Source organism: Lycium barbarum, chromosome 12 (genome assembly GCF_019175385.1).
Source record: "Lycium barbarum isolate Lr01 chromosome 12, ASM1917538v2, whole genome shotgun sequence".
Taxonomy (NCBI): Eukaryota; Viridiplantae; Streptophyta; class Magnoliopsida; order Solanales; family Solanaceae; genus Lycium; species Lycium barbarum.
The window spans coordinates 66,770,213-66,792,696 of NC_083348.1; the positions used below are offsets into that span (position 1 = coordinate 66,770,213).

General features: G+C 32.0%; 1 protein-coding gene and 5 non-coding genes across 6 annotated transcripts; 1 reads left to right on the forward strand and 5 right to left on the reverse strand.

Moving 5' to 3' along the window:
• Positions 1-5,596: 5,596 nt before the first annotated feature.
• LOC132623711 (uncharacterized) lies at positions 5,597-6,913 on the forward strand. Its single transcript, XM_060338504.1, has 2 exons — positions 5,597-6,098; positions 6,434-6,913. The coding sequence occupies exons 1-2, from the start codon at positions 5,880-5,882 to the stop codon at positions 6,743-6,745; spliced, it is 531 nt and encodes a 176-aa protein (XP_060194487.1). The 5' UTR covers positions 5,597-5,879; the 3' UTR covers positions 6,746-6,913.
• Positions 6,914-10,416: 3,503 nt separating this feature from the next.
• On the reverse strand, positions 10,417-10,537 carry LOC132625368 (small nucleolar RNA R64/Z200 family). The gene has a single exon (XR_009576804.1). It is a non-coding gene; the product is annotated as a small nucleolar RNA R64/Z200 family (small nucleolar RNA).
• A 235-nt stretch (positions 10,538-10,772) lies between these two features.
• Positions 10,773-10,853, reverse strand: LOC132625303 (small nucleolar RNA SNORD18). The gene has a single exon (XR_009576739.1). It is a non-coding gene; the product is annotated as a small nucleolar RNA SNORD18 (small nucleolar RNA).
• A 75-nt stretch (positions 10,854-10,928) lies between these two features.
• Positions 10,929-11,005, reverse strand: LOC132625365 (small nucleolar RNA Z199). Its single transcript, XR_009576801.1, has one exon. It is a non-coding gene; the product is annotated as a small nucleolar RNA Z199 (small nucleolar RNA).
• Positions 11,006-22,178: 11,173 nt separating this feature from the next.
• LOC132625367 (small nucleolar RNA R64/Z200 family) lies at positions 22,179-22,266 on the reverse strand. The gene has a single exon (XR_009576803.1). It is a non-coding gene; the product is annotated as a small nucleolar RNA R64/Z200 family (small nucleolar RNA).
• Positions 22,267-22,340: 74 nt separating this feature from the next.
• Positions 22,341-22,425, reverse strand: LOC132625366 (small nucleolar RNA U54). The gene has a single exon (XR_009576802.1). It is a non-coding gene; the product is annotated as a small nucleolar RNA U54 (small nucleolar RNA).
• Positions 22,426-22,484: the final 59 nt, after the last annotated feature.

Sequence of the window (22,484 nt, forward strand, 5' to 3'; positions counted from 1 at the left end):
AAGAGGGAGTTTGGTCGTCCCTCTTCGTCGTCCGTTGATGGGCCCCATTAAAAAAAAAATTGTAAAAAAAAATATTATGGATCCCACTAATATTTTAAAAAAATTGCGGGCCCCATATTAAATACCAACCGGTATTATAAAAAAAAAGTGAATCCCATATTTAAAAAACAAACAATGTTAAAAAAAAAAAAAAGTGGGTCCCATATTAAACACCATGCGTATTCGTAGCAAACACTAATATAATAAAGTTTTAGATACGGAGCACAAATTACAATGTTATATCAATCGTGTTTTGAACATAGTACATATAAAAAAAATAAAAATTTGGACCCCATATTAAACAGGCCCATAAAAAAAAATTATGGGCCCCATATATATTAAACAACAACTAATATTAAAAAAAATGTGGGCCCCATATTAAACACCATCCAGTATTTAAAAAAAAAGGTGGAACCCACCACATCCAAACTCACGGGAAAAAAAAAGTGAACCCATATTAACAAAATCAAGTAATATTAAAAAAAAAAAAAATGAATCCCATATTAAAAAAACAAACAATGTTAAAAAAAAATTGTGAGCCCCATATTAAATACCGTGCGTATTCGTAGCAAACACTAATATAATAAAGTTTTAAATACGAAGCACAAACTACAATGTTATATTAATCGTGTTTTGAACATAGTATCCCATATTGACAAAATCAAGCAATATATATATAAAAAAAAATGAATCCCATATTAAAAAAATAAACAATGTCAAAAAAAAAAGTGCAGACTTTGTATTCTTAGCAAACACTAATATAATAAAGTTTTAGATACGGAGCACAAATTACAATGTTATATCAATCGTGTTTTGAACATAGTATATATAAAAAATAAAAATAATAAAAAATTGGGCCCCATATTAAACAGGCCCATTAAAAAAATTGTAAAAAAAAATTGTGGACCCTATATATATTAAACAACAACTAATATTAAAAAAAAATGTGGGCCCCATATTAAACATCATCCAGTATTAAAAAAAAAATGAACCCCATATTAACAAAATCAAGCAATATTAAAAAAAAAATGTGGGTCCCATATTAAACACCGTGCGTAATCGTAGCAAACACTAATATAATAAAGTTTTAAATACAGAGCACAAATTACAATGTTATATTAATCGTGCTTTGAACATAGTATCCAACATTGACAAAATCAAGCAATATATATAAAAAAAAATGAATCCCATATTGTGGGCCCCATATTAAACACCATCCAGTATTAAAAAAAAAGTGGAACCCACCACATCCAAACTCACGGGAAAAAAAAAAGTGGACCCCATATTAACAAAATCAAGCAATATTGAAAAAAAAAAAGTGAATCCCACATTTGAAAAACAAACAATGTTAAAAAAAATGTGGGCCCCATATTAAACACCATGCGTATTCGTAGCAAACACTAATATAATAAAGTTTTAAATACGGAGCACAAACTACAATGTTATATTAATTGTGTTTTGAACATAGTATCTCATATTGACAAAATCAAGTTATTATGTTCACTAAATATACTTAAAATATTTATATTTTAAAATAAGATAGAATTTAATGCAAAAGACAACATGACAAGTTAAATGAGCTAAACCGAGAATATTTACCAACAATTAAAAAATAGTATTTCTTCGTTTAGATAGAAAATCAATTTCTACAACAAGTCTTCTCTTTTAAAAAATATTAATAAATTTTTCGATTTTGTATTCGTAGCAAACATTAATATAATAAAATTTTAGATATGGAGCACAAACTACAATGTTATATTAATCATGTTTTAAACATAACATATACTCTCTCTCTCTCTCTCTCTCTCTCTCTCTCTCTCTATATATATATATATATATATATATATATATATATATATATATAGATAATCACTATTCAAAGACAACTACATACACATAGATGCACTATAATCTAAAGTGTTGGGCCCGTGCACAGCACGGGCATAAGCCGTCTAGTATATATAATATAATCTTCCGGCTAAACACCTTGCTCCGCTCTAACTATAACTCTTGCGGTTCCTTAAATCAACTCATATAGTATACCATAAAGACTACATTTGATATATGACTTGCTCACACCAACATCTCGAATTTTTATATGGATTAGAATCAATATGTATGTAAGAATCCCTTACCCCTTCAAAATTGGACGTGAAAGGAGTACTATTACTATAGTTTTCGTCGGTGTAATATTGTTGGGCTAAAACGGTTCAAAGATACTCTTAACATAATGTGATATTGTCCGCTTTGGGCCAAGCCCGCACGATTTTCCCCAAAAAGGTCTCACATCATTAAGAGTATTCAACTCCTTATAAATAACTCCCTTTTCTTTTCAGCTATCAATGTGGTACTTTGTTCGCACAGCCAACAATCTCCCCCTCGAACTAAGTTCCACGTGGCTCATTATCATACCACGGGTCAGAGATTCAACATGTATGTGTGCCACCCATACTATTAGAGTATTTACGGTCACCGAAGTCCAAAGGCAGTGAATGTGTCTTCAAAGCTACGGGTAAAGGTCGTAAACCGGCCCATAGACGGGCAAAGGCACTAAGTCAGGCCTCACGCCACACTCCGCCATCTTCATACTCGTCCCGCCAAACCATTGGCTCTGATACCAGTTGTTGGGCTAAAACGGCCCAAAGATACTCTTAACATGATGTGATATTGTCCGCTTTGGGCCAAACCCGCACGGTTTTGCCCAAAAAGGCCTCACATCATTAAGAGTATCCAACTCCTTATAAATAACTCTCTTTTCTTTTCAGCTATCAATGTGATACTTTGTTCGCACACCCAACAAATATGTTACTAGGTTAGTACTTACTCTATTTTTTAAATTATCAATCTACAATAATTATATACAAGTAATCTATTAGTGTTTTTAATTAATCAGCTAATGTAAAAATATGCACCCTGCATCAATGTCCGTGTAAACATAAATCAATTGTTACAACTGAGACCCGCAATCTAATAATCCCGAGATATTTGTTCAACATGGAAACAAATTTGTAATTTAAAGTTCTTGTCTAACAAATGACTCTGACTTCTGTCGTTTGTTTTGTCCCAGAATGACCACAAAATCAAATATTATTTCTACTAGGTGGAGGCCTCTTATGTGATACATAAATTAAAAATCAACGTGCCCCACTGGTAACGACTAGCTAGCCTAGGGCCATTGTATTGTTCTTAATTTTGCTTTACATTTTTTCCCTAACTCAAGTAATTACGTGTAGATTTTCCCGTTAAAAACAACGACTGTAGGGGCCGACAGTGCCACGGTGGATGGGCATAGAAGTCATGTTTCACTTTTTTGTTCTTTCCTTTTGTCCTGATGGTTAATTAATCACCACATGATCATACTCTTCAACCAAGTGTATTTCAGTGTTTCACAGCACAAATGCTTTGGACAGCAGGGCGTATCTAGCATTATAAGTAGGGTTTAATTTTCGACGCAGAATATAAGCTTATATGTAAAATATTATTAAAATTGTAATAAATAGTATATATGAATTCATAACTTTTAAAATATAATGGATTCAATACTAAAAATTAAAAATTGAAATTTATAAAATTTAAATCTTGAATCCGTCTCTAGATTCACTCGACATATAAAGTCGAGTTCCTGATTCTCATGCGTTTACTCTGGTCCTTGATGCTTGTGGGAAATTGTCGGCGAGTTTGAGAAGGCAGACAGGGTGGTCTTTAATAACCCAGTGTCTACCACAACTTTTTTTAATTGTGGGGGAGCCACGGTTTCATAATTTTTCAGCCTTAGAAAAATGTTTGATTCATGAAGGACTTTTTTGTTTTTTGAGTCGGCAAAGTATCAAGCTGTCAATTACCATTAACCTCATCTACCCGGGAAAAATTACTCCTCATACTTTAATTTAGGAGTATGTAATATAGTCTGATTGGACAGTTTTTGAAAAACGAATGATTTTTAACTTCGTAATTATAGTATATTTTATGAGATTTATGTGGGTGTAAAGTTTCGTCATTAAGATAACATGAAAAGCGTTATATTATATTTAAATATCACTGATGTCATTCTTTTTCTTTTTTTTTTGCGCGGATTTCCCTTTTTTTGGGTGGTCTTTAAATTTTGCCTCTCATATTTGTGGTCTTTAAATTTTTCCCCTCATATTCTTTAAGTTTTGTCCTTCGCTTGAAAAGGTGGGTGAATACCTGAGGTTCTGGGTTTGAACTCCCGCTCAGGCATAAAAAAAAAATCGCAAGGCAAGGTTGAGTGGCGTGTATGCCGGGAAAAACTAAAGTTATGCCGGATCCGGCATAACTAAAAGTCTGCCCCATAAGGCAAAACTTTTCCTTAAGGCATAGTTTAGTTATGCCTAATGAGACAGACTTTAGTTAAGACATAACCAAAAGTATGCCCCATAAGACAGAACCTTTTCCTTAAGGCATAGACTTTGCCTTATAAGGCAAACTTTTAGTTATGCCTTAAGGAAAAGTTTCGTCTTATGGGGCATACTTTTAGTTATGTCTCATGGAGCACATTTTTAGTTAAGACATAACTAAAAGTATGTCCCATAAGGCGGAACTTTTCGTTAAGGCATAACTAAAAGTTTGCCTTGAAAAGTAAAAAAAATAAAAATATATGCCTCAAGGCAAAGTCTGCCAGAAGGGGCAAAACGAAATTCAAACTCTGCTTTGCGAATTTTTTTTTTTTAAATTTTGACTGAGCGAGGGTTCGAACCCGAAATTCATGGGTTTTAGGCGAAAGACTAAAATTAAAGATCACCAATTTGAGGGGCAAAAGTTAAAGACCACCCCAAAAGAAGTACAATTTTGCGAATTGCCCATTCTTTTTTATTTGACGGGCAAAAGTTAAAGACCACCCCAAAAGAAGTACAATTTTGCGAATTGCCCATTCTTTTTTACAAACTAATACTACTAGTAAAGAAGTAACTTTTTTTTTTTTTGCGCGGATTGTCCTTCATTTGGGGTGGTCTTTAATTTTTGCCCTTCAAATTGGAGGTCTTTAAGTTTTACCCTTCGCCTAATACCCCGAAGTTGTAGGCTCGAACCCCAGTTCACTAAAAAAAAATCGCAAGGCAAAATTCTGCAAATCTAGCCATGCAAATTCTGCCTTCAGAAATTCTACCCGTGCCAATGCAAATTCTGCCTAAAGGGCAAAATTCAAGATCGCCAATTTGAAGGGTAAAAATAAAAGACCACCTCCAACAAAGGGCAATCCTGCAAATTGCCCAAGAGTAATGCCACATAAAATGTAATGAAAGGAGTAATTGAGATCTACTCGACCTCTGCTTTTTTATGTCAAACATATGCTAGAGTGTCGTCCAGAGTTCGTATATCAAATATAAATTTATACCACTAGCCAACTTTGTAGAGACATATAACATATATCGATCAGAAATAATTAAACTGAAAATTAAATCGAATTTCTACCCCGCATATATCTGAGTCCACTTCCGAAATCCTCTCCTAGAATGTATCTTAGCCAAACAATGAAAGAGTGGTGAAATAAAAGAGGAAGCATCACAAGAACCAAAAGGTATTTGTAATATCATTCGAATAATGTCACTTTTAGAGTTTGGCTTCTCCCATTAGTTTCCTTCATTTCAAAAGACCCTTTTAAGTATATGTGCACATCTTTCAATCCTCGAATCAAATATTCTCCATGCATGTATACAAAAGGGTCTTTCTGAATGTTATTAGCCATCGTCATAGTTTGTATATAAGAGTTTGTTTTCCCTAATTAATTGAACTGTCTCTTCAAGTGAGAAACTAACATTCAAATCAACCTTGTAATTAATCCAATCAATTTTGAATTAACCAGAAGGTTTGGAAATAATTAGAATATGGAGCACTTGGAGAAGGCAAAAATCATTCGTCTCAAAACGCATAATGGCAAATACCTAACAGCAAGCAAAGATGAGAAATCTGTACGCCAAAGTAGTGATGGCTCAACAGTAAATGCTCTTTGGTCCGTGGAATTTTTAGATGGCCAACATTATCTACGCCTTAAAAGTTGTTATGGCAAGTACTTGACAGCTTCAAATGTTCCATTAATTCCTAAGGTAATTCAAGATTCAAAATTAATTAATTTCTTTAATAATTTTGTGACAGAATTATGATAGACCGTGTAATTGAATTGTGACAAATCAATATGTTTTGTCATAAACTTCGTTCACATTGATGAATTCCGTCATAAGATTGTCACAAATCCATCACGAGATTGATGGACTTGCCTGCCGTAAATATACCATCACAAATTTGTGTTTTTCATGCGGTGGGAGTTGGCTTTGATACCAACTTGAAGTGTGTGAGCGTCTCATGATTTGAAAGCTTAAATTATTGCTTCATATAGTAGACTTTCAATTACTACATTCTTAACTATATTATGTCTCAACAGATTAGTGGATCAAGAAAAATCATGCAGACTCTACCTAAAAAGCTGAGTTCCGCAATAGAATGGGAGGCTGAACAAGATGGATCGTTATACCAAATTCGTCTAAAGACGCGATACGGCCATTTCTTGAGACCCTTTGGAGGGATACCCCCATGGAGGAACATTGTCACCCATGATGTTCCTCACAGGAAAAAATCTACCTTATGGGAAATCGAAATTATGGAGAGTCAGTTGGTTCACCAAAAGATTCAACCTGCTACAAGCTTCGCCCAATTTACCAAAGCATTCTCTTGTTCTTTTGCTGAGCCCATATAAATGAATGAATTATATATCATTCAAATTTTATGGGAGCTTTTCATTTCATTGACCCAAGAATTATGGTTTTCTGCTATCAGGATGTCTGTCTATAATTCTTTTGCTATATATATATTCTGATTTGGTTAATGTGTGATGATTTATTAAAAAAAAAAATATATATATATATATATATTACTTCAAGTTATCTTATGAATGCATTCAGGAATTTTAAAAACCGATAAGGTGTGTATATATATTTGCAAAATTTGACAATGAATGTGACATCTCATTTTCAAAGGTATGCTAACAACTTTAATTATGGGGATTGGAGTAACATATAATCTTTTGCTTTTCATGCTCAATAGTCAAGAACAGAGGCGAATTCATGATTTCATCCTCAGGATGAGTTCATCTTAGATTTTTTTTTTTTTTAAAAGACGCAAAAGTGCATTTAGTAGGGTTTGATCCCATAACTTTAAGGGATTAAACTCAACACTTTACCAGTGCTCCACTCAATCTAGTTTGACCATGTGTTCTTTCAGTTAGTATTAGATATATTTTAAGAATTTATATACATAATATATCGAGTTTAGTCGAATGACCATAGGTTCATATGACCTATTTTCAATACATAGAATCGCTCCTGGTCAAGAACATCCATGTGACGCGAGTGGAATTCTACGCACTGATTTTTATATTATCAGATCACCTAAACAATAATTAAAGGTAAAAGTAAGAACCCAAAAATTAAAATAAGGTAGGTTAAACTGTTACAATATGTTGATCGAAAATATATGCTAGCAGAAAGAGAGTCAGATAGAGAGAATTAATAATCTTGGTTAAAATTCTTAAGTTAATAAATCTGATTCGTATAAGAAACACATGTAAACACTTTAAGGCCCAACAGGAGGAAATAAAGAGATCATGTTTTTCAGCTATTCGGTTATAAAGTTGTGTTAGAAAACAAATGAAAATGAATTGATTCCAACTATCCCCAAGGGGAACTTTAAAGTAGTCGATTGGATGATATGTGGTTGTTTAAGAAAAAGAATATTTGAAAGTTGAAAAAAATTGAAATAGATAAGTTCCATGCTCAATATCACAAATTTAACATGTCTCAGGTCATTCCATATTGAAGGCTAACTACCAAATCCAAATTCCGCATGAAAGGGACTCGTCTCGTAGAATTCTACTCCCCCGTCTTATGTGACACTTTTCGCTTTTCGAGAGTCAATTTGACATAATTTTGAAGCTAAATTAGATTAGATTAACTTAATATTTTAAGATTAAAATTTATATATTTGAAAACTACATGAAAAGTACTATAATTTGCAACTTTTCTCATACCAATTTGGTGAATAGTTTAAGTTTTGTACACTGTCATCGCAAAAAAATTTTATACCATCAGGTAAATTAGAATCATGGTAATTTTATAATTACAGTTAAGGAAAAAATATTAAAGACCCATAGAGTCCTGGTTGTAATTTAATTAAATCAGTTTTTTCCTTTCCTGAGGTAAATATCTATACTAAAAATCTTAGATTGCATTAAGTGTTTCAATCACATGAAGATAAAGGCATACGGGATTAGAAAAACCATCAAAGAAAGAGACCATTGAGGGAGGGTTTGGAGGAGAGATATACTAGTTAGATGAAGAGTTTGAAGAAGAGAGACAAGTGCACTTCAGTGTTTAATTTTAGAAAAAGGAAAATGAAATATGAAAAGAATGGGTAACCTGTAATAGCAGATAAATTTTAACTGATGGTGTAAAAATTTTGTCCAGGCGCACAAAACTTAAATTCTTTGGTGAAAAAATACGTCTTAAAATGTTGGATAAAGTTTTGAAACTCGAGAAACGAAAAGTACCACATAAATTTAGAGAGAAACGTGCTCCATTAATTGGGAGAAAGAAAGTAATATTCTTTGGTCAATATTTCACATACAAGTTTCAACAAGTTCGAATGGCATACGATTCCCGATTATCTACCGGTTGACTTTAAAAATAATCTCATCTCCAATTTGATTGATTAAGACTATGAGTAAAGTGGACCAGCAATTAGAAAAACTTGTGCACTTCAGACTCTAATTAGCTTAAATATCATAATTGCCCCGGCCTAAATTCAATTGGCAAGTATTGTTCGTTTTAGCTCAATCTCTAAATTAAAGTCTCACAGTTTTGCCCCTTGGGCTTTAACCCAAAAGCATCTCAATATGATTCCGAATTTTGAAGTCGTCTTTTTATGTTTTTTAACCTTTCTCTCTCATTCAGATATGTGATTACTAAGGCAAGTTTCACAATAAATCTCCTTTCAAATTTAACTGTAACAATCATTGTGGTGTTACGAAAATAGTCCATCACTGGTTATGCTACATGATCGTAATATAAATTGGACCAACTTTATCATATTCAATCTATTGTGCAGACACTTATCATGTATTGGCTTAATTAGTGCAGACAAGAGCGTAGCTACCTCTATGAAAGGAATGCTAAGTGAATCTCTTGGCTAGAAGATTTTGTACACTATGTAAGAGGGTAAAAGTGAGAATATTGAATGTCAAGTTACATAAATTCATATATTATGCGTGTGACGTTTATATATTCTTTTAAAATATTTCCGTCAATTTGTGCTATACATTTGATATGCTTAGTTTTTTCCGAACTTGCAAGTTGTCTGGAGGTGCAAATTTGAGTCGACGTCCGATGTTGAATGCGCTTATGATGAGTTGCAAATAGTTGCTAATCCATACAAAGCACATCGATCTTATTCATTAGGACCTGAAACCGGTCATGTTTTAAATTTTCACCTTTATGCCTTCTTCCATTTAACTAAAGAACCACGAAATTCGTCAACGTATGTATCCTTAAAAAATTGTGGTTGATGCTTGCTAGATATTGAGCGTCTCTATGGATGTGAAATCAAATTGAAGATCCCTCAATTGGATATCCACTCATCAAATGACTTTTTCCTGATGGGTTTCTCATTTTTCTTTTACTTTTCTTTTCCAAGGCTTAAAGAGTATAGTAGTTTTGCTTAAATAGCCAAAATGATAATGTGGGCGCTGTAAATTTAGCACATATCAAAATCCTAGACACACTAAGTAGGCGTTTGGCCATCCCATGTTTCAAACCAGCGTTTGGACATACGTTTGGAACCATGGTTTTAACTTTTTAAATATAAAATTTAATCCATCAGTTTATATTTTGTAAAAAAATACCCATAAGTTGGTAGATATTTTTAACAATTACCCTCATCAATCATTTACCAATTTCATTAACTTCCACCAAATTTTATTTATGTCTACCAACCTTTAATTTATGTGGGAAAATTATATTAAAGAGTAGTTACATTACTATTCATGTTAAATTTTCGTTTTTATTGAACTAAAGTTTGATTAATTAATGTTGCATTTTTTAGAAAGGTCTTCTAGTAGTGTACTAATTTTGTTATAAACTATGATTTGCTCATTTGGTAACATTATATAAGAATTGAGAATGTTTTGATAGTTTTCACAATTTGTGGGGTTTTATGTCTATAAGAAAAAATACAACTTAAAATGTTCAAATTGTATGTCCAAATATGGTTTCAAACCATGTCCAAACGGGACCTAAGTTGCAGACAACCAACATTGACAATAGGATTTGAACTGAAACTACTAAATTTAAGCTATCAAAGGTTGGACATCAAGTGCTTCTGCTCAGGATACATGAATATCTTCTCATAGATTTCTCTAGGATACATGAATATCTTCTCATAGATTTCTCTCTGAAGTCGGACATGTGAATTTTTCATGAATTCATCACAGCAAAACACCCAAATACCCAAAATAACACATTAAAACACTTTCAATAGATCATATAGCAATAAGAAATACAAATAGCTCTCATAGTTAAAAATATTCACCAACTCGTGATTTAAGTCGTCATAGCATATATGCCCATAAGACATGCAATCATAAAGCTCCTTCTTCGGACAAATCTGCAAAATCGTCTTAATGAAAGAAGATAAAAATAAAAAACACTCCTAGTATGGAAAGAAAATAGTGGGAGATCAGAAGAGTAAAAAAGAAATGAGTTATCTGTCAGTGTTCACTCAGAAACACGGACCAATTTCGTTCATCACATCTCCCAAATACTATAAGCAAAATATAGGAACTCAAGAAATTAATCTAACGGAAAAGGGTATGTTTCCGAGAGATAAGAAATCATCAGAGACTTAAATACTAAGAATCATGGGATTAACCATCATATTGTTGCAGTTTTTTCTCGTCATCTGATTTCGATTCAACCAAAAATGAGAGAATAAAGAACATCAAACACAAATCTAATCAAATGTAATGCAAAGGTATCATAAATTGGTGCAAAGGTACCATAAATTGGACGAAAAATAAGAAGAAAGCAATCAAATACCCCTTTGTTTCAATTTGTTTGAACCTATTTCCTTTTTAGTCCGTGCCAAAATGAATGACCTTTTTCCTAATTTGGAAACAAATTCACTTTATGAATGGTTTACAGCCACACAAATTTTTAAAGCTTATTTTGAACCACAAGTTTCAATAGTCTTCCCTCTTTCTTAAATGTTGTGCCCAGTCAAATGGGTTCATATAAATTGAAACGGAGGGAGTAGAAGCGAAGGCTATTCATATAATTAACGGAAAAGGGCCAAATATAGCCCTGTACTATCAGAAAAGGGCCAAATATACCCCTCGTTATACTTTAGGTTCAAATATACCCCTGCTGTTATACTTTGGGTCCAAATATACCCCTCTTCCGTTAAAGTTGTCCAAGGTGGACATCCAATCTTCCGTGACACTATCATTTGATGAGGTGGACGTCACATGGCATGCCACCTCATCACCCCTAACCCATTTTACTCCTTCCCTCTATTTGTTTCTTCCACCACTAAACTCTCTTTCCCCATCATTATCATCAATTCGGCTTTAATTTTTTTTTTTTTTACCTCCCACCATCCTTGCCTCCCTCTACTGAGTTTCTAAACCCCAATTTATCCAACTTTTTACTCAATACCTGTAAGGTTCCATCCCAATTCTCTTAATGGGTTACCCTTCTTTTTTTTCCTGTTGAAAATGGGTTATTATTGTCTTTGACAATTGGAACTGTAAAATATTGATTATATAAGCTATTTGGTTGGTGGGTTTTTCTTGAGTTGAGTAGTTAGTGATTGAGATGAAGTGTATGAATGCAATTTACCGTGTTTTATTCCTATCGATGTTAAAGGGACTAACTCGTTGAATTTAGGATTTGTTTTTATTTTTACTTTTTAAAGTTAGCGACTTTATGTTTATCTACTGCTTAGACAAGCATCTCGCAATGATGGTGGCAATTATGGTGGAGGGGAAAGAAATTTTAGTGTGGAAGAAATAAATAGAGAGAAGGGATAAAATAGGTTAGAGCGATGAGATGACATGCTACGTGACATCCACCTCATTAAATGACAGTGCCACGTAAGATTGAATGTTCATCTTGGATAACTTTAACGGAAGAGGGGTATATTTGGACCCAAAGTATAACAGCAGGGGTATATTTAAATTCAAAGTATAATGAGGGGTATATTTGGCCCTTTTCTGATAGTACAGGGCTATATTTGACCCTTTTCCGTATAATTAAATACACTTCTTTCTTTTTCAAGTAACGTGACTTTAAATGTAAAGATGGTTAAGAACGGAAAAGGGTTAGATTTGTGCCTATACTCTTGGAAAAAGTATATTTGCTCTTTATTATACTTTTTTGATATATTTACCCTTAAATTCAACTTTGGGTTCATAATGGCTTTGTTATACCCCATTTTAACCCCGGAGTTGAAGCGGAGTACAACATATTGGAGATTCCTAAATATGCTTTGTTTATTTTAAGGAGTCGCCACCTAATTGATTTTTACGGTGAATTAGGACACCTAATTATTAACTAAGGTAAAGTTAAAACTAAACCTCTGTTAATAGTCTGCTTAACCAGTGTGATTCTAGGTAAGGGTTCTATATCATCCTAAAGGGAAGGGGTTAGGCATCCTTTAGAATCCGTTAAACACGGTTATCCGGCCAAACTTAGGTTAATTAATCAATGTTGGATATAGTATCAAATTTTAAGAAAAAATTGTTTATGCAGATAAGACTTGTAAAATATAGCAATTTATGCAAAAGAGAATTTTAATTGTCATTTTATAAAAAAAGACTTCAAGTAATAAGGTTGTCAAAATGGGACTAGTAATTCGCATAAGATGGAATTTTAGAATGCTATTTGAAATAGAAGTTTATAAATATTGTTAAGATTTAAAATAAAATACTAAATGAACTTATGAAAAAGAATATAATAATTTGTATAAAAGGAGGCTTCAAATGCCATATAATTTGTAAATATTATTAATGTTGAAATATAAGAAAAAATGCTGTTTAAAATGAAATTTGTAGAAAATGTAATAATTCGCGTAAAAGAAATTGCAAATGTCATACGAAAATAGCTTATAAATGTTGCAAAGATTTTAATTAATGATGCTCATAGAACTCGCATGAAATGTATAAGCAAAAAAAGAAAACGCGGATTTGCGTAATGCTTTAACAAATATTTGAAACAAACTAAACGATGATGTACTGATTGACTCTCGCGTTTTGGAAGTTCAAAATGTTCTTCAATTCCTATTTACGTGTTAATGACGTTTCGAAAAAAACGTGAATCCTTTGACTCAAAAATATGAAATTAGGCCATTTGCAAATTAGTTATTCTAAATAAGATAAATATTAGATGCTTATAAATAGTTTCGACATAAAAGAGAAGAACACGACTTATGGGATTGACCGTTAGTCTTTTTATCTAACTACCCCTTTACTAAACTATCTCTACTAATCCTCAATAGTTCAACTAAGCTAAGGAAGAGCAGAAAATACGAAAGTGTTAGTCAAATAATACATACAAGTTAAAGGCATAAAATAAAACAAAGGCATAAATAAAATTAAGTGGGCTCGGCCCATTTTTTGATGTGGCGTTCAAAGGGCTGCTGTTGGGCTTCGGCCCAATAACAAACTTTCATGGCTGCTGTGGGGTGGACACGAGAGGAGTCATGTTGGGCTTTCAGCCCAACGCCAAATGCGGGAGAAGAACGAGTCTTTAGGACTCATATGCGACGGTCATGCATAAACAAAAGAAAAGACAAATTAGTATACAATCAATACGGCTTAAACATGTAAAGATACAAATTCAAAGCAAATTCCATGGATTACATATGTGCTATGTATATTTAGGTATATTTCGTACATGCACAGTCATGTGGATAGGGATGTATTAAATACACTAACACATATGAATTCAAATAAACCCAAACTTCACACAGATCTGATCCTTACCCTCTTGAACCTTTCTCGAGACAGTTTGAGGGCAAGAAAACATCAAACCAATATTCCAAAGTATACTTACTAAATATAACAGTCTACGAGCAATTTAATGACTTTAATTAAACGCTATGGACTACTTCTAATTAATATATCAACAGCTTCCAAGCAAGCAAAAAAAAAAAAAATGAGTTGACAGGTATGAAGCTGGACAAGATTAAGTAACACTCTTAACATGCAACTAATATTCCAACACATTAGACAGCACAACCACAAACCCTTGAATTCATATTCACTGCCATAGATAAGGTTAACATGGTTTTAGCATAGACTTCTATAACTCTGACTCCTACGTTCATTGATCAAACCGATAAGATTATACTTCTTACAGTCTTAAATTAACTCTGTCAAAACTACATTCTCAATGACAGATTTGGAAAAAAGGGTCTCTTAGTACAGCTCTTCTTTAGTCAGCATACAAAAGAGGAAAGAAAAGGCATTGAATGGAGCCTCAGACCAGAAAACCAAACAAAAGGGAGACATACCAACTTTCTAATATATCATGGTGAGCATTACTTTCAAACTTACAAACCAATGACTTAAACTGATTGCAAATACCAAGTCAAGGAAGGGGCACAAATTATGACTTCCAACTTCAAAGAAAAAAAGAAAAAAATACAACAGCAGGAGCAAAATTATAATACCTGATCATGCAAACTAGAAACATAAACAAACCAATATTGGAACCAAAGCTACCCCTTTAAAACTGTCATCAGTTTGGAGTCTCAGCAGTAGATCTGAACTCTTTTAAGGCCAAACTATATGCTAATATCTTAACTAGATACAGATTATAACAGTAACCAAATTGAAAATGGCAAAAGGGGAAAAACAATGCACCTCCAATCCACATGGAACAATCAAGATGAAACACTAATATTCATAGAAAGGGAAAAAGACATGCTCAAGTGTAAAGAACACCACCCAAACAGGTATTCAGCCAAAGATGACATATTCAAACATATGTGAGATTACCAGAGAACATGGGGTATTAGCAACTATCAGGCTTAAAACTTAACTTGACACAGACCATTTCATGAGAATACATACAGGATTGACACAACAGTCAACATGATAATCAAACACAGGGAGTTTAAATGCATCAACGTGTCCAGCAAACTTCTGAACCAAAAACTAAGCACAACACTTATCAAATAGCATAACAATGAATCATATAAACTCATTTTTTAAGTAATAGGCAAAACTAAATAGGATTCTTGATACCTAGAATTGAAACATATGGGTACAACATCAGTTCTCATTTAACTGAAAATGTTCAATTTGCAAAACATGGGACAGAAAATTAAACAATGATCAACTCAACTGGGGCAGAACAACATGAAAATAGGCTAAACACTTACATTTAAGCCATTCATAGCATTACTACCCCCCATTCAATCACAGTAAGGGATCAATAACACCAGTATATTGAAAAGGTAGACTTTGAAATTATGTACGTACAGTATATTTGGGCATACCTCCTATATACTTAAACAGAAAATCGACATTTTTTCCAATCTCAAATAAAGACATGCTTGTATAATAAATTATGGTTAAATGTATTGGCAGGATATTTTCAAGACATTCGTAGGCAAGCGAACAACATATTTGACTAACAAATGAATGTAATCAATTTCAACACATGCAATCCCATTTTTAAAACTATCGAACCAACAAAATTAGACTAACGAATTTCAGCATGCTCAATCAAAACCTGGCGACCCTTATTCTTTAACTAATACCAGAACTGAAACAAATTCATGTCAGCATAGGAAGTTAACTCATGCAAACATTACCCCAAGAAATAAAATGAGTTTCGAAGAAAAGGAAAATTGCTAACCTTTTGCGAGCGCAGCGAAATGGGGTGCGGAGGCTCAGATCTACTAGAACACAGTCGAATCCGAACTTGCGATGCTCGGATTCGTAACAAATACCAAGGCAAACGAATAATTGATTCGTTATTTTTTACCGATAACAAACGAGATTAAACTGCCAATAGAACGTCTTTTTAGGGATTTTTGCAACTGCAAGCTTTGATTTTTTTTTAGGGGATTTTCAATCACTGGAAATTTGGGTTCTGCTCAGAGGAATTTTTTGATCTGTTTCTTTTCGTGTTGTGCTCGTTTTTCTCTCCGTCGTTCTCCTTCTGCTCGTTCCTCCGTCCCTCGATTCAACTCCGCCCCTTTTATAGGTTTTTTTTTTGTTGTTTTTGTGCTGAAAAAGGGGAAGGAGGAGCGGGAGAGAGAGAAAAGTGGGGGACAAGGGTGAGTGGGGAGCGGAGAAGAAGGAGGGAACAAGGGAGAGTGGGGGGCGGCGTGAGGCGAAAGAAAAGAGAGGGGCGGCTAGGGTTTTGGGAGGAGAAGAGACAGAGGAGAAAGGAAGAAGAAGAAGAGGCGGAAGGTCGAAAAAAATGAGGGGAAACCCTTATTTTGATGAAAATGTATCGGACCCGGTCCATTCGTGCACCGGGTCAATTTTAGACTGGGTTCTAAAAGGATGGACTAGTGAATTAAAACATGTACTGGTCTAAAAAAAATGGGATAAAAACGTGGTCTAGTCCAACAAATATTAGGAGTTAATCGGACTTTGATTTAGGGTCCGGTAAGTCAAAATACGGACTGAGTGCAAGAAATAGTTTGACCTCTAAATTTGAATAAAAGACCCATTTTGATTAACGATGTACCAAGGGTACCAGAATATCACCTAGTACGAAAAATGTGTAATTGTAAAAGACCCGGGTAAAAATTATATGATGTCGCAAATGACCGTGCAATAATATTTAATAACAAACGCTATCATTAAAATGTGTGAAGTAAATGCGATGCGTATGCGGAAGTTGGTAGAAACGTTGAGAAATGCAAGTTTGAATAATACTAAATAATAGCAGCAAATAAATAGCGGTAGTAATACTGCTAATAACAATAATGATAATGGTAATAATGATAATATTGATGATAATGGTGATAAAAAATAATAATAGATATAATAATAATAGTAATAACAAATATTGATAATTAAAAATGATAATAATTAATAATAATAAAGATGATAATAATTAATAATAAAATAATAATAATAAATAACAATTATTGATAGTGGCAAAATGTTAATAAAATAATAATAACAATAATAGTGATAATAATAAGATAATAATGATAATAATAATAATAAATAACAATTATTGATAAAACAATGATAATAATTAATAATAAAATAACAATGATAATGATGATTAATAATTGATAACAAAATAACGCTGATAATAATGATTAGTAATTAATAATAATAATAATAATAATAATAATAATAATGGAAATAACAAGAAATAATAATTAATGACAATTAGTAATAAAATGATAATTTAAGAATAATAATAACAATAATAATAATAATAGTAATAGTAATAATAATAATAATAATAATAATTATAATAATAATAATAACTGCAGCGGAATAATAAAACGTGGGTGTTGATAAAAGACTAATAGTTATAGTAAAATTTAAATGCATATTTTTTAATTTCTCAAAACACTAGAAGTATTAATAGGTATTTCGGGGGAGAGGCGGGACAAAATTGGGTGTCAACAGACTCCTAAACCATTAGTTCTCTGGTCCCACCTTTATTATTCTACGTGACACCTACAATAAGCTCACCTCAAATTAAAGAGAAAGGAGCTGAACCATTGAACAAATAATTGTAGTCTGAATGTTTTTTGGGTCGACATATGAACTTTCTAATCGGATTTCGTCACTTCAGTGGTTCAGGATAATCTAAAATAAAAGAATTTTGAAAAACTTTTTAAAAGAAAACAAAAAAAATTCAAAAACTGGGAAGAACATATGAGTAGGCTCAAAAGGATCCATTGGTTAAATGTATAATTACAGACGGAGAAAAATCTCCTTTCAGCAAATAGGTACTCATCGATCCATTTTATTTCACAAACACAAAAAATCTCATTATAAACGACCTCAAGATCATAGAACCCAAACTCACAATCGTCTCTCAGGCAAAACGATGGAAGATAGTGAGAGCTTATTGAGTTTCTATAAATTGAGTTTCTATAACATCCAAGAAGGCGTGCACAGGCCCAACACAAAAAATAGTATCACATTTTTCTTTTTAATCTGTCTAAAAAAGAATGATATATTTTTATGTTTAGAAATCATTTAACTTGAAACTTTTCATTTTACCTTTAATGAAATGATTTAAATCCACATAAATATTTATGACTTATTTTGGACCACAAGTTTCAAACATCTTTCCTTTATTTTTTAAACTTCGTGCCTAGTCAAACTATGTCACATAAATTATGACAGAAAGAGTGCCTTCTAGTAATATAATTATGGAATATTTATTATAGAAAGTATTATAATTCAATTAATTGAAAATATCAATAAATTATTTTACTTAGTTCGCTTCTTCTATATATGATTTTCCTGGTTTGATTCTCCAATTGAAAGATTTGAAATACACTTTCTCCTACATAGTTTCATGTCATCATCTCTTTCTACTCAACAACACTGAAGAACGCTTTCATGCATTAGCATCTGTTGTAGTCTAAAATTTTTAAGTATAAACCAACTTCATCATTTTAAGAAATATGTGTATACATTGCTTGACCGTTTATATTTCGTCTTCTTGATGTTATTCCTCATTATTTGTGTGAGACGTATGTGTCTAAAATTAGTGCATTTTTATCCTTACCCAAAGGTATAAGTTTTAAATCTTTTGATTTTATGACTTCTTAGTGGTTTTTGTGTTCAATTTAAATCGTTATTTATTTTTTCCTGAATTTCTCTTCTTTAAATTTTCTCTAAGCGTACCTTTACCATTTTCTGAACTTATTATCATTATTGAAATATTTTTTTTATTTTTATTTTTTTGCATTTGTCTCCTACTTCTTCACATGAACCCCACCTTTTTTTTTTTTTTTTTTTTTTTTTACAATTATCTCCTACTTCTTCACGCGAACCCCACCTTATTATTATTTTTTTTTTGCAATTATCTGAAACTCACCTTTTTTTTTCTTTCTAATTACTATATTAGAAGAGTGGGTTGATGACCAAACCCACTCTTCTATAATAGTTGTATGAGATGTATGTGTCTAAAATTAGTGCATTTTTATCCTTCCCAAAGGTATAAGTTTTAAATCTTTTCGTTTTATGATTTCTTTAGCGGTTTTTGTGTTCAATTTAAATCGTTATTTCTTTTTTCCCGAATTTCTCTTCTTTAAATTTTCTCCAAGTGTACCTTTACCATTTTCTGAACTTATTATCATTATTTAAATGTCCTATTTTTTTTTTGCAATTGTTTCCTACTTCTTCACGTGAACCTCACCTTATTTTTTTTTTAGTTACTATTATAGAAGAGTGGGTTGACGACCAAACCCACTCTTCTATAATAGTTACTAGATGATGAAAGCCCGTGCTAGCACGGACCCAACACAAAAAATAGTACCACACTTTTTTTTTAGTCTGTCTAAAAAAGAATGATATATTTTTATGTTTAGGAATCATTTAACATGAAACTTGCCCTTTTAACTTTAATTAAATGATTTAAATCCACACAAATATCTATGACTTGTTTTAGACCATAAGTTTCAAAGATCTTTCCTTTCTTTTTTAAACTTCGTGTCTAATCAAACTATGCCACATAAATTAGGACAGAGAGAGTACCTTTTAGTAATATAATTATGGAATATTTATTATAGAAAGTATTATAATTCAATTAATTAAAAAATATCAATAAATTATTTTACTTAGTCCGCTTCTCCCATAAGTTTCAAAGATTTTTTTTCTTTTTTAAACTTCGTATCTAGTCAAACTATGTCACATAAATTAGGACAGAGATAGTACCCTTTAGTAATATAATTATGGAATATTTATTATAGAAAGTATTATAATTGAATTAATTGAAAATATCAATAAATTATTTTACTTAGTCCGCTTCTCCCATATATGACTTTCCTGATTTGGTTCTCCAATTGAAAGATTTGAAATACCTTCTCCTACTGAGTTTCATGCCATCATCTTTTTCTACTCAACAATACTGAAAAGCGCTTTCATGCGTTAGCACCTATTGTAATCTTAAATTTTTAAGTACAAACCAACTTCATTATTTTTTCAAAAATATGTGTATATATTTCTTGACCATTTATATTTCGTCTTCTTGATGTTATTCCTCATTATTTGTGTAAGACATATGTGTCTAAAATTAGTGCATTTTTTATCCTTACCAAAAAGTATAAGTTTTAAATCTTTTGATTTTTTATGACTTCTTGAACGATTTTTGTATTGAATTTAAATCATTATTTCTTTTTTTCTAAATTTCTCTTCTTTAAATTTTCTCTTACCTTTACCATTTTCTGAACTTATTATCATTATTTAAATGTTCTATTTTTTTTTATAAAAAGTATTATAATTCAATTAATTGAAAATAGCAACAAATTATTTTACATAATCCGCTTTTCCAATTGAAAGATTTGAAATACTTTTACGTCATCATCTCTTTCGTGCGTTAGCATCTATTGTAATCTTATATTTTAAGTATAGATCAACTTCATCATTTTAAGAAAAATATGTGTATACGTTTCTTGACTGTTTATATTTCGTCTTCTTGATGTTATTCCTCATTATTTGTGTGTGACGCATATGTCCAAAATTAGTGCATTTTTATCCTTATCCAAAGGTGTAAATTTTAAATCTTTTAGTTTTATGACTTCTTTAGCGATTTTTGTGTTCAATTTGACATCAGTCGTTGAATGAGCTTACATTGAGACTGAATGTCAATCCACGTATGCCACATCAACCTTATTTCTGGGGACCATGTTAGTGGCTAATATTTCGATCATTCTTTCTATTTACATTTGACTAGAGAAACAATAATTAGTCGATGTATTCATCCTAAAGAGAGAGTGCAGCAAATGCTTGCTAAATACTGATTGTTTCTGTTGAAATGCAATCAAATTTAAGTTGGTAACAATTGGATGATTATTGGGTTTCTCACTTTTCTTTTACTTTTCTAATTCTCCAAAGCATTGAGCTTATAGTGGTTTTGCTTTGATAGCCAAAATGATGGCACAAATTGAAATCCTCTAGACATTTACGTTGCAGACAACCAACCTTAGATGGTAGGAATGGACTTGCTAAACTATGGAAATAAGATTGTATAAAAAGCGGCTCCACTGCTCAAGATTCAATACAGCAATAGATCCAAGTAAACCAAAAATCGCATTAAAACAGCTTCTAGCATCCCATTCTTTTCTAATTCAAGCATTCTCTTCAATTTTATCTTCAAACTACGTACATTATCTTTTGTTCCAACATTTTAGTGGCTCATGATCCAACTCTCCTTTTTTATAATCCCACAATCTATCTAAGCCTCCTACAGAGATAAAATTAGACACCGAATTTCAAGTCTCCAAGCAGCTCTCTTCACCAGGCACTCTGCAACAATCATACTAACAAAGTACTCCCTTTGCTCCATTTACTTGTCATAGTTATTAAAAAACTAACAAAATAATTGTCTACAAAATCGATCAACACGTTAATGATTTCTTTTTCATTTTTACCCTTGACATTAACAGGATAAATGTGAGATACATGAATGTGATAAACAATCAAAAAATAAATAAGGTTTAATTAACCAAACAACTTTCATTATTAATATCTTTTCTAAAAGGGTGTGTAAAACGTTTATTTTAATCCCATTTATATGACATTAATCTTTTACACGCCCATTTAGAAAACACAAATAAGAGTTAATTACTAATTTACCATTTATTTATCATTTAATTTTTCACCACATTGGTCTCCCCAACAATAAATGCCCACCTGATTAATTCTAAGCATAAAACTTAAAAGAATACTAAATCTTTCTTAATTTTCAAGATGGCAAACATAGAAAACAATTACATGATAAGTAAATACTCCCTCCGTCCATTTTTACGTATGTATTTACTTGTCACAACGACAATTTTTTGAACCGACACTTCCTAAACAACTACTACATTAAATTGGACAGAACTATATTAGAAATAAGCAGGATAAAAAGTGGCTTCTGCTCAGGAAACATGAATATCTTCTCATAGATTTCTCTCTGAAGTCTGACATGTGAAATTTTCATGAATTCATCACAGCAGAACACCCGAATAACCAAAAATCACACATTAAAACACTTTGAATATAACATATACTAGCAATATAAGAAAATACAAATAGCTCTCATACTTGTAAAAATTCATCTACTCATGATTTAAATCGGCATAGCGTATATTGCCCAAAAGGCATACAATCATTGAGCTACTGTTTCTCACAAATCTACAAAAACGTCTTAAATAAAAATTGAAAAAATAAAAATTAA